Genomic DNA, 15,589 nt, shown 5'->3' on the forward strand with positions numbered 1-15,589 from the left:
AGCAACAGAGAAAGATTCACTAAAAGAAAACTCAGGAGATTATAAGAACAGTCTCAAACTCACAACCCCTATCCTACGTATACCTAAATCACTCTCTCTAAATTTAGGTGATGACTATTTTCAACCCCATGGAATCCTTTTATAGTGCTAAATACAATAATTTTATCCTAATATAATTAGGATATGTTGTTCTAGTCTAACTAGATTTAAATACTATCTTAACAAGGTATACTAGTTTAATTAGAATTAAACAATCTTAATCATACTACAATTCAAAACTATCCTAACAACTTATTAGTAAGTTATTTTTACAATTAATATTCAAATTGGTTGATTACTAATAAAAAAGGTAAACAAACATAAAACATAAAGGAAAAATCTTACTAACCTAAAACTAAAAGCTTAGCTTAATGGGTTTAGAGAAACTTAAACAAAAAAGCTCTCTCTCTTTCATTCTATATTTTTTTGGTTTCAACCTTTTTTTTGCTTTCAATTGGATTTTTTTCAAAGAAAAGCTTAGATTTTCTTAGATCAAAGCAAAATTGAAACTCAACAAAAACAAATCTCAAAAACCCAAAAATCCCTTTTTTTCTGTCTTTACTTTTTATTAAACTATGATAACATATTCCAATTATACTATGATAAGATTAGCATACTTGGTCCAAGAGAGTTTGGTGAACATCTAGATCTATGTGTTCTTATAATCAGTAGACCTGTCAATATGGGCTAGCTCGACCCAGCCCTTGCGGGTTGAAAAATATAGGTTGGGTCGGGCCAGTCCATATTTTATATGGGTTGGTAAATTCATAGCTGGGCCAGCCCAGCCCTTCCTAGCCCATGGGCCTGGCTAGGCCAACCCATATTTTTTAATTTTTTTTTACTTTTTATTAATCTTGTAATGCATTGGGATGCACCTCCACCATTATCACAAGGCGAAAATGCTCTTTAACAGCCCATAAAATGGTACAACTCGTGTGTTAGATCATCATAAATATTTTGAAGAGGGAGGGAGATATACAGTAATTGATTTCCAGCTGAAGAACAAAAACTGTAGGTGTACACAAAGGGGAAAAAAACACATGCTCCTGCTCATAAATTCCTAGAAAATTAAACATCTTCTTGTCTCCTGGCTGACATAAATGGGTTCTCAAAGATGCTCAATATAGTATTGTCTTCGACAATGGACCATATTACGAACCACTACTCGGTTTTAAGACACACACACAAACGTTAAAGGGAAATGAAACAAAAAATATGACTGTTCTTCTCAACTAACTGATGAAACCACCAATTCACCCCTCAAAACAGGTAAGAAAGTGTGTAGTAATAAGCTACTCTTTCTTAGTCAAGTTACGTACTGCAATAGCCAAGCTCAGGATCAAGAGGGGTACTAGAAGGATTAGTCACTTTACCCATAACCCGTAGGTTTTTTTTTTGTGGCCCATCGGGCTGGCCCACCCCAATCCGGGTCAGCCCCCTAAGCAACCAGGCTAGCCCATTTAGGCTTGGTTTAAATATGGGCCAAAATTTTTTTCAACCCACCTACCCTATATTTAATAAAAATGGACCGACCCAATGGGCCAAGCCCATTTTGACAGGTCTAATAATCAAGCGTGGAACCTCCTTATGGCATGAGGGGCCATGGCCCCCCAAACTTTTAAAATTTTTTTACATATTAAATAAATTTTTTTAATTTTTTTATAAAGTTTCTTAATGGTCTCTCTAAAATAATTTTTTATTTAATAATTAATAAAAAATTAATTATAAAATAATTTCATATGCTTGACTTAATTTTAATTTTTTTTAATTTATATTATTATTTTATTTAATTAAGATGTAGATAGGCATACAAAGAACTTCAAAATGCTAGGCATGAAGCCTTGCAGAGAGGAAAAGAGGTTAGAGGAGGCTGAGGCATAGCTTAGCGTCGAAGCACACCACATCCATGTTGCTCGGCTCTTCAAAAGCTCCACCATCCGTGGCACATCGATTGGCCCTTAAAAAAACCTCATGGGCCACTATATTCCCCAGATCTAGGCCTTTTTCGAAATCCATAATGGCCTTTATTTGCTGAAGCCCATTTCCACTCATTAGTCTGCCAATTAAATGGTCTTCACAAACCCATTCAATGCAACCTGCGGCCTTCTCTTTTCGGTTAGCTGATCTCCCTTTTTTATCTCTTTGGACAAAACGAAGGCACGCTCACAGCTGCTGGGGGATCCACTCCACAGCGAGTACGTAGTTATACTCATCATTGGAGGCAAAGCAAAAATAGAAAAGAACAAGATTCTGATGTTCTCCTTAGCAGCCGGGCCTTATGGCAGAACAGATTTATCATCCTTATTCGAAACTGGACATGCGCTTTCTTCTGTTGTTTGTCTTGCTCTACTTTTAAACTGGAACAAATATATTTAATCGATGAATCTTAATTAAGTATATTGGTGGAGCCAAGGGTCAAATCTAAATTAATAGCATGCCCATCACCAATGGATTAATCAAGAATCTTCATATTCAATTGGAAAACTGAATCTTTAATCAGTTCTGCATAAAAATGTCAAATTTACGCAGCAAAGAAGCATTTTCCTGGATGTGACAATATCTTTGTAGCTATTAAGTGATAATATATTGCTTCACAACAGAAAAATGTAACTTACTAGTGAAGGTACAATTGAGGTCAAAAGGTCAAAGTAATGGAGATGGACTTGAAAGCGACTGGACAGTGTGAGCAATAAGTATAAACATGAATGACATAATTAATAATAAAGGAAAAATAAATTAAAAATAAAATTTTAAATAATAAAAATTTGTAATGAAAATATTATGAGTAGTATTAATGAGGAAGGTGTGCAGTATGGTATTTTATGTTGATCTTATTGTTTGTAAGGTGATGATAATATCATCAATCGAATATTATTAAAATAATATAATAAAAAGGTATCAGTAATTTGATCATGTTTAAAATTTTTAGTATATAGGCAGGGGCGGAGCCTCCTTATGTGATGGGGGGCGGGGGGGGGGGGCTAGCCCCCCAAAACTTTTAAAATTATTTTCATAATATAAAAAAATTTTTAAATTTTTTTAATATATTTTATTAATAACCTTTTCAAAAAAAAATTATTTAATAATTAATATAAATAATAAAATAATAAAATAATTTCACATATCTCACTCAATTTTAATTTTTTTCTCAATTATTATTATTATTATTATTTATTTTATTTATTTCTATTTTATTTATTCATATGTTATAAGTTTTTATAATTTTTTTTAAATTTCTACAAACTATTAACAATATATATTTTTTGTTATATAATATGTGGTATCTACCTTCTACTTATTATATTCTTCTTTTTTATATTACATAAATTTTATTTTATATGATTTTAATATTTAAAAATTAATAAATTATTATATAATTCTCAAATATAAATTGTAATGTTACATTGTTATTTAAAATTTTATTAATGTATCATTTTTTTATTAATCCTGATTATATAAGAAAAAATTAACTTGAGTATATTTTTTTATATGTTTTACGTTTTATATTTAATTGAAATGAAATTATCTTGAATCTATAATATTTAAATAATTCTAATTATATAAAAAAAACTATTAATTTTATATATTATTTTTAACTATTTATATTTTACAAAATATAATTTTATATTTAATTTCATATTTCTATTATTAATATTTTTATTATTAATCAAATTTAATATATTAATTTTTAAAAATTTTTAATTTTTATTCAACTGTATTTGACCTCTTAATAAAATTTGGTTAGCTTTGTCTTGTTGTTGTGGCATTTAATGATGACAGATGAATATCATTACGCTTTTCAAAAGAAAAAGAATTATATAATAATTTTCGATTTCATGGCGTCAGTCTATCATGTCTCGTCTGGCAGATTGGGAAGGCATTAAAAAGGTACTCAAATGTTTCTTGGTCTGAAATGAAAAGCAACCAGGCTGATCGTGTAGCTGAAGCATTTTAGAGGGATAATAAAATAAGTTAAGAGTGAAATTGCCACCTTCTTTGGCACAGAGAGTTGGGTTTAGAAACTGAAAGTTATAGACGTACTAGATCCTCAATTGCAATAAACTCTTGCACCAAATCCAGCGATGCGTCATCTCACATTTTTTTCTTCATCCTTCTTTAGTCCTGGCAGTGTTTGAATGAAATTGTTAAATTTCCTTCTTTTTCCTAATGAAAAATCCCCTAATTCTTTTCTGCTTGTGTTTTCACAGTCAAATTCAGTTCGGGACTTTGACAACCATGCTACTCGAGTTCTTGGAAAATTTGAGGTAAAAAATCATTATTTCAATTCCTTCTTATATTTCCAAATACGAACAAAGGCCCTCTTATGTTCCAGACTGTAAAAAAAAATTATAGGCGTTCAAGCAGTAACTATATGTATTAAATTTGAAGTTCCACTAGAATATCATTCTTAGTTAAGCATGACCTATTTGGTTGTATGAGCTCTTTTATGTATTGCTTACATTGCATCTCTCTTTTTATACAATTAACACAGCAGTCACAGCTAGGTGGGGTTATGGGCAGAGTATATTTATTCTGACATTAACAAAAAGCTAAACTGCTAACACTAAAATGTGTCTTAATATATTGGTAGTATTCCCTGCTGGTGTTGCCATATGCTTGATAATTTTCTCCATTTGAGTGATAATATCATAATATTTTACCAGTGTCAATCATTAAACTGAAGCCACTGATATTCCATCCGGGTCTGACAAGTAATAACGTTATACTTTATGTCCTTCTTTAAAAGCTAACCTTCCATTTGGTTTTTTCTAGGGCCAATGAAAATATAATCCTAGCCACTACGCCACATGGTGGATATCTGGCTTTCTATGAAGGGATATCAGCATCTAGCTTATGGTACTTTTTTTTTCACAGACACACATCTTTACCTGCTGGAGAAAACTCATATTCAAGTTTCTACTTTAGACTGGAACTCCCCAGTTAATGATTACACAAGAATCAGCTAAAAAAGATCACTACAATTGGTGGCGTTGTTAGTGAAAATCAACAAGTGCTCTCCATGATTGAGCATCTCATAAGACATGTTATGAACATAAATACTTGCATTGCATATATTTTTCATTTTTATTCTTTAGATACTAGTAACGGTGCCTGATTACTTAGCAAGTTGTAATTTAAAGTTCATTTGTGTTTGAATTGCATAGTTTTATATTCATGAAATTGCAGGTGGGTAAGAGCTGTTGATGAGTTCTTTGGTGTTCTACGCACTAGCCCATTTAGAAGGCAGAAGGTAAAAAGTTTCAGTAGTTTTATTTTGTAGGAAACAGTTGTTATACTTAAACTGAACTAACACGGTTATATCTTAACTTCCATATTGTGATAAAGCAAATTAGTCATTTCTCCAAAGGCAAGAGTTTTAAGAATTAAAATTCTCTTGACTTCAATGTTTTGCTGCAGATGCAAGGTTCTACCTTGCCCAAGCCACTGCAATCTTCAATAGATCAGGGGCCTTAGTTAAATGTCATGGGAGATGGAATGGTGACCGCAGCAGGCAATGAACCGAGAGATATTGTACGAGCGGACATGTCGAATGAGCATATGGTTCACAGTAAGAAAGAAGAAGACACAATTTCAGATAAAGGAACAAATCCAGACTTGGCAGACCAAATATACTCTAACAAGCACATCATGAAGCAAGCAGAACAAAATGTCAAGGATTTGATTGTCCCTGTCCAAAGACGTGTTGATCAGCTTTCTCGCCGGAGTAGGCGATCAATCTGGTTGCTGGCATACATTGCCATTATAACAACTTGGCCGTTTATCGGTTCTGTTCTTATCTCAGTTCTCAAGAGAAGGTTCCAAACTTTTGTACAGGCTACATTATTTAGAAAATAGAGTTACTTTTATTGCACAGAATTCTACTCAATCATGATTATTAGTCCCTTTCGAGGGATAATAAAGATGCTAACTGCATCTTGATGAAGAAGCATGCATAGTGTAAATTTTGGAGGAAATCAGTAATGATTCATCCATTGTTGTATCAGAAAATAATTTCCCTTTCTATCAATTCTATCTTATTCTTCATGTAGAATTCAATCTTGCTTTCTCTCTAAGAGGATGGAATGACAGTCAAACTTTCGTTGTAGTCATTGAAAGTATAAGGGAAGCACAATGGGCATATGCTGAAAGCATGTGAGAACAATTTACAAGATAATACAACAAAAATTTTCCAGCTTTTCAAAAAAAAAAAAACAAAATTTAAGGACAAAATCCTGACTGTGATCGTGGTAAGCTACGGCACTACACGAACTTGAACAAAGTCAGCGGCACTGCCCCCATCCGGCTTCCCTCCTCTGTTCCCGCCTGGCTTCTCGAAATATTTAGATCACAACAAACCGCAAGCAAAGAGGGTTGGCAAAGCAGATGTTTTGATAGGGCCGTTAAGATGTCGAGAAATAAAAGAATAATTGATGGCTGTAACAACACACTGAAGGAAAGCATAAGCAAATCCGATGATATCCCAGAGGCTACAAAAAGGCTTGCCGGTTTGTGGACAATAAAACCAAGGTACTCTGCCTCTCCGCTGCCAAGTAACTCTTTCCTTTTAACCTTTGTAAAAAAGCTCAGCGATGCAAGCCATCAATGCTATGAACGAAATTAACATCATAATAAGCGCGTAATGAGGGTGATCTTTGGAGGAAAGCTGATCGAAAACCGCTGAAGGGAGTTCCAGGGTAAAGTTGGTGATAGGGAAAACCCATGTTAAAACATCCTGCATTAAAACAATTTGATTATTAGACATTGTTTTATAATACTGCTATGCTCATCTTTTTGCTCAAGGGCAAGCAGTTATTTAGCTTTTCTTGCCTTTCGAGTTTAAGAGTTTAAGTTTCATGATCTTCACCTATGATTTCTTGTGCGGTTTTTTTTTTTTTTTTTGTAAGTGCACAGATTTCCATTGCTTGGACCATGTCAATGTGTCATGAAAAGTCTATTACAATAAACAAGAGACTTAAAATAACATATGGATCGCTGAGATTAATAAAATCACTTTTTAAAAAAATAATTTAATTATTTAGATGTTAGAGACTAAACATTATAACTAAAATAAAACTCTTAATTTGGATTAAGGTAGACCTTTAAACTCGAGTCATCGTGATTATTACTGCCTCCATTTTCTTCATCACCATTCGACACTTGAATATTTTGGCTGCCCAAATCTCTTTCAACATGATCAGTTTCTAGCGTTGTCTGTCTGAGATAATTTTCGCTGTCAGCATTTGCTTCACCAACTTTCTGCATTAAAAGAATTTGATTATTTAGATGTTAAAGACTAGACATTATAACTAAATTAAAACTGTTGGTTTGGATTCAAGTTTAACCTTTAAACGCCAGCCATCTTGGTTGTCAGGGAGTTGTTTTTGATCAGATAAAATACCATTAGCAATCTCTAGCAAATGGCTTTCTTGGTGGACCAAATCTAATTCATCATAATTAACAGTTTCTAGGCGGATCAAATCTGGTTCATCATCATTAGCAGTCGGTAGCTGTTCTGGAAAAGCACCCTACATCAAAAGAATTTGATTATTTAGATGTTAGAGACTAGGTATCATAACTAAAGTAAAAACCTGTTGGTTTAGATTCAATTTACTGTCTCTATTTGCTTTATCAACATGCAAATCACTAAATTATAATTCAACATTGTTTCCATTTATAATTACAATAAAAAAAATATTGTTTCTTGAAAAAAATGTAATTTGAATGATTGAAGTAAGTGAAATATAATATCAGAAAAGGTATCTGACAAAATAACAAATAAAGATAATTATAATAATATAATAAAAAATTAATGTAAATAAATATATATATAACAATAGGAAAGTATTTTTTTATAATACCTGAATTTCTTCTTGAAAATAGTAAGGTACGAAATCACTTTCACTATCATGACATGGATGAAAACTTATTTCTCGCGTCGTCGATCTGAAGTATTTTTTGAACTTGAGAAGGAATTTGGGGAATCCGAAGTGACTTCATAGTGGTAGATTTGAAAAATGTTTCTGCATTAAAAAGAATTTGATTATTTTAGTTTTTTGAGATTTTATTTTTATTGAATAGTAATTTTTTAAAATTCTTAAAAAGAATTGTAAATTTTTTATTACAAAAAATATTTTCTTATATTAATGTGAATTATAAGATCAAAAAAGTTGAAATTGATAAAAAAAAATACTTTTATTTTTAATTAGATCTGAGATCCTTAAACTGAACAAATTCCTACTAATTTCCAAACGTCAAGGACAGTAACAAAATTTTTTATCTTTACTAAATTCAAAATAATAGAAACAAAAAAGCAAAGAACAATTTTAAAAATGAGTTTCAGCAGTTTCCAAATGCAACGGACCTTACTGATGTGGGTCGTACCAGTAAACTCGGACCAGTTCGTGCCCGAATGTGGAGCCGGCCGTCTCCGTCGCTTGAGTTCACCACTAACTCTCATCGATTGACTCCATTTTTCCTCCGACGAGTGCTTCTCCTCCACTTCAGAATTCTCATTCAAATGACTCTTCGTCCTTTTTTTTTTTTTTTCAATTCGCATTCGTTGCGAAAATCGCTTCCTCAGCTTCATTTAAATAGGAGAAAAAGACCATGAAATAATCCAAAATAAGAGAGTCAGTCGTCGAAAGAAGGTGGAGGCTTCAGAGACGTTTTCTTGGACATATAGTAAGTCAAAAAGAAAACGAGTAACATGCTGACACGTGACGAAAACATGCTAACTCATGATTGTACCAGTCATGTCGTATGTAGTCATGGCATATGGTTAAATAACTTCCAATGATGAATACTTGTGTCCATAATATTATTTGATAAAGATGATCAGATTTTTTTAATGCGAGTGCACTTGAAGATTAAATTAATTACACCCACAAATCCATAAAAGAAAAGCCTGCCCATTGTTATAAAAATAATGGGGATGATTTTTTTTTACCCCTAAAAAATAAATCATTTAAAAAAAAATTCTTTTTAATTTTAATTGCTTTTAGTTAAGAGGAATGATTTTTAAACAACATTATCTTTAATGAAATCTCTTCTATTCAAATTACATGATCTGAAATTTGAGTTGACTCAAAAATAACAACTGAAACAGTTTCATTAAAAGGAAGTGCAGCTATGAGCCTGTTTTGCCTGACATTTTTCTAACTTAAAAGTTATTATAAAGTTTTTATGAAAAATAATAACTTTTAAAATTAAGCTAAAGATGTTTGGTAAATTTATTTTTATAAGTTATAATTTTTGTTAAAATTATCATAAAAAGTATTTTTTTAGAGGGTAATATTGTAATTATTTTTAACAAATGAGGATATTTTTGAAATAAAAATAAAAATTCTCTTGTATTTTTAAAAGAAGAGAAGAAAAAGCTCCTCATTGGAGATTTTTTTAAAGCTCTTTTTTAAAAAAAAAGTTGATTTTTTTTAAGAGCTTATCAAAAAATCATGTTTGGTCTGATTTTTGCTTTTAAGAAGTAGATAAGCTGAAAAAAAGTTAAGCCAAACATACACTACAGATGCAGTTGCACGCATGAGGAAGAGAAGAACAACAAGAGGTGCAGCATTTGGAGGGATTGTTAGGAGTATACTTCAGTTTTACACAGATGATGGATCAAGGCTCAAGATCTCTCCAAATGTTGTGCTTATCATGAGCATTGGTTTCATTGGTTTTGTTGCCATTCTCCATCTCATGGGCAAGTTGTACTTTATTTATAAGGAGGCTTGAGAAGTGCATTAACATTAGTAAAATTAAGTTCCAATATGTTGATTTTCAATTTTGTTTTGATAGATTCGATTTCTCTCTCTTTTCTTTATAATATCAGTTTTTTTAATTTTCTTTTATTAAAAAAAACCAAAAATCTAGTGATTCAAATTAGAAGATTTTGGATAATATCTTTTTGTCCGAATCCGTTTCATTCCAGTGACGTTAAATAATTTTTCAATACATATTCATTTTCATGTCAAATTTCTTTTTGATTTTAGACTTTTATCTTTATCGTGAAAGTGTTAAACTTTAAAAGTTTATGTCTCAGTAAAATACAAAGATAGAGAATAAGTTATGGGCTATATTTAAAAAAGATTGTTATTACATGTAATTTTTTAAAAAATATTGTTACAGTTGAAAAGAAGTTGTTACAAGTTTTAATTCCAAGAGTTTATGTTTTAATAAAATTCAAAGGAGCAAGTTACATGCCATATTCAATAACAAAAAAGAAAAACAAGACTCTGCAAGCCTAAGTATATGTCATACGTTTTCAGCAAAAGATGTTACACACCAAAACTTTAGTAGCAAATGTTACACTCCAAGGTCAAAGTTTCAACACTAGATGATACATGCTAAAGCCAAAGCTTCATCATTAGATGTTACATGCCAAAGCTCAAGCAAAAAATGTTACACAATAAAACTTCAGCAGCAGATGTTACATGCTAAGGTCAAAATTTCAACACCAGATATTATATGCCAAAGCCAAAGTTACAGCACTAGATGTTATATGCCAAAGCTTCCTTCTTCATATTGATGTTACACGCCAAGGCGTGAATCACTTTATTACATGCTAAGGTATATTCTACTAGACTTGAATTGTTGAAAAATTGAACACCATTAAATCTAAGAACTTGCTGTTACTCACCATGCCATATTTTTTTATCTATAGATCAACTATAAAGGGTTTTGTGAATGTAAATTAATAAATTCAATAATATGTTATTATTTTTCATGTTATATTCTTTGATCTACAGATCGATAACTATTTGACAAGATGACAAGAGATAGAAAGAGATGGTGATGGAGGTAAAATTAAAAAGAATTGGATGAAGAGAGAGAAAAATAGAGAGCGAAGCAAAATGAGGAGTACAACAGGTAGTGACGGGAGAGAAAAATTGAGAGCATTTAATTTGTTTGAAATATTTTTAATAATATTTTTATCATTTTATGACTAATTTTGATTAAAATAATTAAATTTATTTTAATAATTATTTTTAAAATTATTATTAATAAAGTTATTTTTTACAATTTTCTCAAAATAATGTTAGAGACTCCCTACTCCAAGTTAAAAGATCATTAGACTTTCTCTGAAAACTTTTCATTTTCCATGAGTGCCTAACTGACAAACCATCTAAGAATGGCTTTCACCATTGTAAACTAGTAGCAAGATGGAAATCAAAGGAAAAATAATCAACAACATCAAAATCATTCCTTCATAATTGCTCCAAACAATGATGAAATGTGATCCATGGAGGAAAAACTACCAAGTTTTTGAATGTATCAGAAGAGATCGTGGCAGTTGAGTTGTCAAGATTTAGACCCTCTGTGGGATACGGTCGGCAGAAAAGTGAACAGAAAAAAGGGTTAATGTCGGGTAACGAACGGAGATCACGTGAACGGTGGGTGTATTCTATAGTAAAGTAGAGCACGCGAACGGGTGAAAGTAAAAGTCAGAAAGGAGATAGGAAAGCCGAGGGAAGGAGTAGTTTAAAATGGGAGATGACCTAGTATGTGGGGAATATGGTGGCCCACGAGATGATTTTCTTAAGGGCCAATCGATGTGACATGGGAGCTTTTGAAGGGCCGAGCAACATGGATATGGTATGCTTCTACACTGAGCTATGCCTGTGCCTCAGCCTCCTCTAACATCTTTTCCTCCCTGCCTTCTTTTTCTGCAAGGCTTCTTGCCTAGCATTTTGAAGTTCTTTGTATGCCTCTTGAGCAGCCTTCACTCTAGCTGCTTCAGTTTTTGATCGAGCCTGCAATAGGAAGAAAAGTAAAACACAATCATGGCAACATTACCAAATTGGCATAGTGTATTTGATCCCATGAAGTAACTTCCAGCTGACCCACCTGTGAGCTGAGCTTGCACCGCCCAATTAAATCAATGTAGTACGGTACAAGGGCCGCTAAGCGAATCATGTCACTGTAGATATTAGATTTTGGTTAATACTGTTACTTTAAAGAATTATGTTACAACATAATGCTGTACACAAAACGACCAGAATAAGTGAAGTGCTACTTCACGTAGAATAATTAGAACAAGTGAAGAGCTACTTCACGCAGAACAAGTGAAGCGCTACTTCACGCAGAATAAGTGAAGTACTACTTAAAGCAAAATAATCAGAAAAAAGTAAAGTATTACTCCATATGGAACAACTAATACAAGTAGAACAGCCACTTTGAATAGAATAACCGCTTCACTTGGATGACAGTGAAAGTAACTCAGAATAAGTGGCAGGGTTCATGGGTTACTTTCATCTTGGGATGTTTCAGAGAGTTTGGCTTGGTGGCTCAGATATGGATGTAGTTAAGAGGTGTTCCTCTTAACCCTTTCCTGAAGTACAAGTGTTTCACCCTCTTACCTTGTTCTCGTATACTTATTCATGTACAGCTTATTCTCTTATACCTATTCTCGTACAGCTTATTCTCTTGTACCTATTCTTGTACACCTCTTTTATATTACCTTTACTTGAGAACAAGTCTTACTACATCCAATTACAGTAACGGTTACTTACATTAATATTCTTCATAATAATATCATTCATTAGGCGCATTAAAGCCTATTCTTATGTAACCGTCACTTTTAGCACTATATATAGAGCCTCACAATTCATTTGGGAGGACTCTTCTTGGCCCCTCCTAACACATTCTCAACTTGAGAGCTTCTCTCTCTAAATTCTCTCTCTAATTATCTTGTACTCTCTAAGTCTCTTTAAGTCTTTTCTTATTGTCTTCCACAGCACTTATTACTTCAAGAACTGCTTCAATCTTCCTCTCTGCCTCCTCTGGCACGTCCTCTTACTTGTTTGCAACACTTCCTCTCCCTATCACAAGAACCCCCTTTACAGTCACCAATGAACAGCGCTGTTTATGTATCAATAAAGATTAGGCTTAAACCAGGGAAGGATAAGTCGGAATGTGTAGAACATGAAAGGAAAGGATTACTGATCAACATTTCTGCATTTTGTCAAAGTCCAGCGTAAACCAGAGTAACAATTCGGCTCAGAATAAACATGAAAGTTTGACATCATGGGACATTTGAATATTCGATTCATTAATTGGTGCATTATTCTTTATTTAAAAAATAAGATTTGAATTTTCTTTCTTCCAATTAAAAAATAAAATTGACACCAGGGAGGGATACTACAAAATTTCAAGGTACCAAGGGACCTTGGAGAGTGGATCATAGATAACCATAGAGGGAGTCTTGAATAGGGTGAGGTAAGTGAAACTGCGAATGAGCAGGATTCAGTAGTGTGGGATGGAAATTCAACAAGACAAGCAGCTTAGACATAAAGAGGTGCTACTGTATGAGGGGGGCCATCGGCTGTCCATCATAGCCACAATGGAAATACAAGGACCATGTTGTCCGGGAGGGAAGGGGCGCTGGGGCCTGGAGGAGAAAGAGGTGGTCTGCGTTTGGAGTTTTGTTAACTAATGACCCAGTATAGTGTAAAATCTGCGAAAGGGCTGACTTTTTAGGGGCTCCGTACGTGAATGCGTTGTGTATGTCTCGCTGTTGATGGAAGTTACTATGCTGAAATAAGTCTTCATGCCTCAACACATAAAGGCAATAGACATGCATTGAGCTTCAAGTATTCCACACAGCATTCAAAGATATCAATACAAACAATGCTTTTCAATTATTTTTTTTTTCATAATTAATTTTTATTTAATTATTTTGTAATTAACATAAAAAAATGAAATTAAGAAAATTGAACTTGAATGCATGCTTATGAGTTTAAAAAAAAAAACTGGCGATATATAAAACTTCTTGTTTTTTATTCTCATGAAAGGATACTTATAGTTTTGATAGGAAGCAAAAATGAAATGGGAACAAGAATATTGTCAACTCAAACGGGATGTAGCTGGCTTATAAAACGAAGAAAAAAAAAATCCTGATCGGATCAGCATGTCCTATAACAAAAGTTAGTTAATTGCCATTCTCTCTTCATTCGAAGAATATCAACTAATCACACGCCATTCATTCCCCAAATACTGCCAAGTACCCAATTGGACGGTGGCCCAATTGAAACTAGACAGCTTTTTTTTTTTCCATTGTCTGAGTGGGTTGGCGGTTGCAAGACGGCCTTTTTTTGTTTTCTGTTAAACTAAAAAATAAGTCCATTTGAATGATAATATCATAATGTTTTACCAGTGTTCCATGTCAAGCATTAAACTGAAGCTACTGATATTCCATCATTGTCTAACAAGTAATAACATTATACTTTATGTCCTTCTCCAAAAGCAAACCTTCCAAAACCTCTTGGTTTATTTCTAGGGCCAATGAAAATATAATCCTAGCTACTACGCCACATGGTGGACATCTAGCTTTCTATGAAGGGATATCAGCATCTAGCTTATAGTAAATATTTTTCACCCAGTTAGCCATAATACATACATACATATATACAAACAACAGGCACTCATCTTTACCTGCTGGGGAAAAATCATATTCAAATTTCTACTTTAGACTGGAACTCCCCAGTTGATGATTACACAAGAATCAGCAAAAAAAAAAAAAAAACTCTTTAATTAGTTGGGTTGTTAGTGAAAATCAACAAGTACTCTTCATGATTGAGGACCTCATAAGACATGTTATGAATATATATACTTGCATATATTTTTCTTTTTTTTTTCTTTAGATACTAGTAACTGTGCCTGATTACACAGCAAGTTGTAATTTAAAGTTCATTTGTGTGTGAATTGCATGGTTTTATATTCATGAAATTGCAGGTGGGTAAGAGCTGTTGATGAGTTCTTTGGTGTTCTACGCACTAGCCCACTTAGAAGGCAGAAGGTGAATAGTTTTGGTAGTTTTATTTTGTAGGAAACAGTTGTTATACTTAAACTGAATTAGCACATGAGTATTGGGTTCAATAATTAATGTATGATGTCCCTGCTTAAAGAATAGAATTCGAATCCCTTGTCTCTAATTATAAAAAAAAAAACTTAAATTGAACTAACACAGTTATATCTTCACTTCCATATTGTGATAAAGCAAATTAGTCATTTCTCCAAAGGCAAGAGTTCTAAGAATTAAAATTCTCTTGTAGCAGCTAACTAATAGAATTAAAATTCTCTTGACTTCTGTGTTTTCTTACAGATGCGAGGTTCTATAGATCAGGGGCCTTATTTGAATGAAATGGGAGATGGAAGGGTGACAGCAGCGGGCAGTGAACCAAGAGACATTGTACCAGAAGAGATGTCGAATGAGCATATGATTCACAGTAAGAAAGTGTCGTAACACGTGTGGGTCCGGGAATCCGACCGCTAGACGCGAGCGAAAATTAAATAGTTTAGAAGTCGCCACCAATCTTTTTTTTTTCTATAGGTGTGATTGGTCACCTATTAATCTGATTCTAATCGACGAAGTCCTAAATTAATTTTAGGTTTGTCGAAAGAACGAGAACTGGTCCACATTTTTAGAGATGGGTTCGGAAGTGCGGTTATGCACGGAGAAGGGTTAGTACTTCCGTGGCGTCCGTTCCACGAACGGTACCATTTAATCTTAAGTTATCTTAATATAGCCTACTTTTAATTTAATCCCTACTTA

At 33.0% G+C, this 15,589-nt stretch overlaps 3 protein-coding genes and 1 long non-coding RNA gene across 4 annotated transcripts in view; 1 reads left to right on the forward strand and 3 right to left on the reverse strand.

Moving 5' to 3' along the window:
* The window catches only part of LOC18607162 (uncharacterized), a 44,575-nt gene extending 32,663 nt beyond the window's left edge, over window positions 1–11,912 (reverse strand). Inside the window, exons 1-2 of the long non-coding RNA XR_016024481.1 lie at window positions 11,884–11,912; window positions 11,694–11,789 (exon numbers count right to left, since the gene is read on the reverse strand). This is a non-coding gene — a long non-coding RNA (uncharacterized LOC18607162). The remainder of the gene's footprint in view (window positions 1–11,693; window positions 11,790–11,883) is intronic.
* Window positions 1–15,589, forward strand: part of LOC18607161 (embryogenesis-associated protein EMB8-like) — a 63,441-nt gene that overhangs the window by 39,993 nt on the left and 7,859 nt on the right. Inside the window, exon 13 of the mRNA XM_088803251.1 lies at window positions 5,227–5,290. Within this exon, the coding sequence (XP_088659377.1) occupies window positions 5,227–5,290 (64 nt within the window). The remainder of the gene's footprint in view (window positions 1–5,226; window positions 5,291–15,589) is intronic.
* The window catches only part of LOC18607164 (uncharacterized), a 47,966-nt gene that overhangs the window by 26,030 nt on the left and 6,347 nt on the right, over window positions 1–15,589 (reverse strand). The gene's annotated exons all lie outside the window — the stretch shown is intronic.
* LOC18607166 (uncharacterized) lies at window positions 6,124–8,687 on the reverse strand. The gene is made up of 4 exons (XM_007041197.3): window positions 8,402–8,687; window positions 7,383–7,565; window positions 7,138–7,296; window positions 6,124–6,772 (listed from the first exon to the last, which is right to left on the reverse strand). Exons 1-4 carry the CDS (start codon window positions 8,624–8,626, stop codon window positions 6,605–6,607), a joined length of 735 nt encoding a protein of 244 aa, XP_007041259.3. The 5' UTR covers window positions 8,627–8,687; the 3' UTR covers window positions 6,124–6,604.

This window comes from Theobroma cacao, chromosome 2 (assembly GCF_053813885.1).
Source record: "Theobroma cacao isolate CCN51 chromosome 2, ASM5381388v1, whole genome shotgun sequence".
In the NCBI taxonomy this organism is placed as follows: Eukaryota; Viridiplantae; Streptophyta; class Magnoliopsida; order Malvales; family Malvaceae; genus Theobroma; species Theobroma cacao.

Excerpts from the sequence above, each read along its gene's own strand:
- LOC18607166 (XM_007041197.3), bottom strand. The coding sequence starts at position 8,626 with ATGAAGCTGAGGAAGCGATTTTCGCAACGAATGCGAATTGAAAAAAAA. Across the intron at positions 7,297-7,382 it reads AAGATGGCTGGCGTTTAAAG|AAAGTTGGTGAAGCAAATGC; the intron begins GTTAAACTTGAA and ends CTTTTAATGCAG. Across the intron at positions 6,773-7,137 it reads ACGATGACTCGAGTTTAAAG|GATGTTTTAACATGGGTTTT; the intron begins GTCTACCTTAAT and ends GTTTTAATGCAG.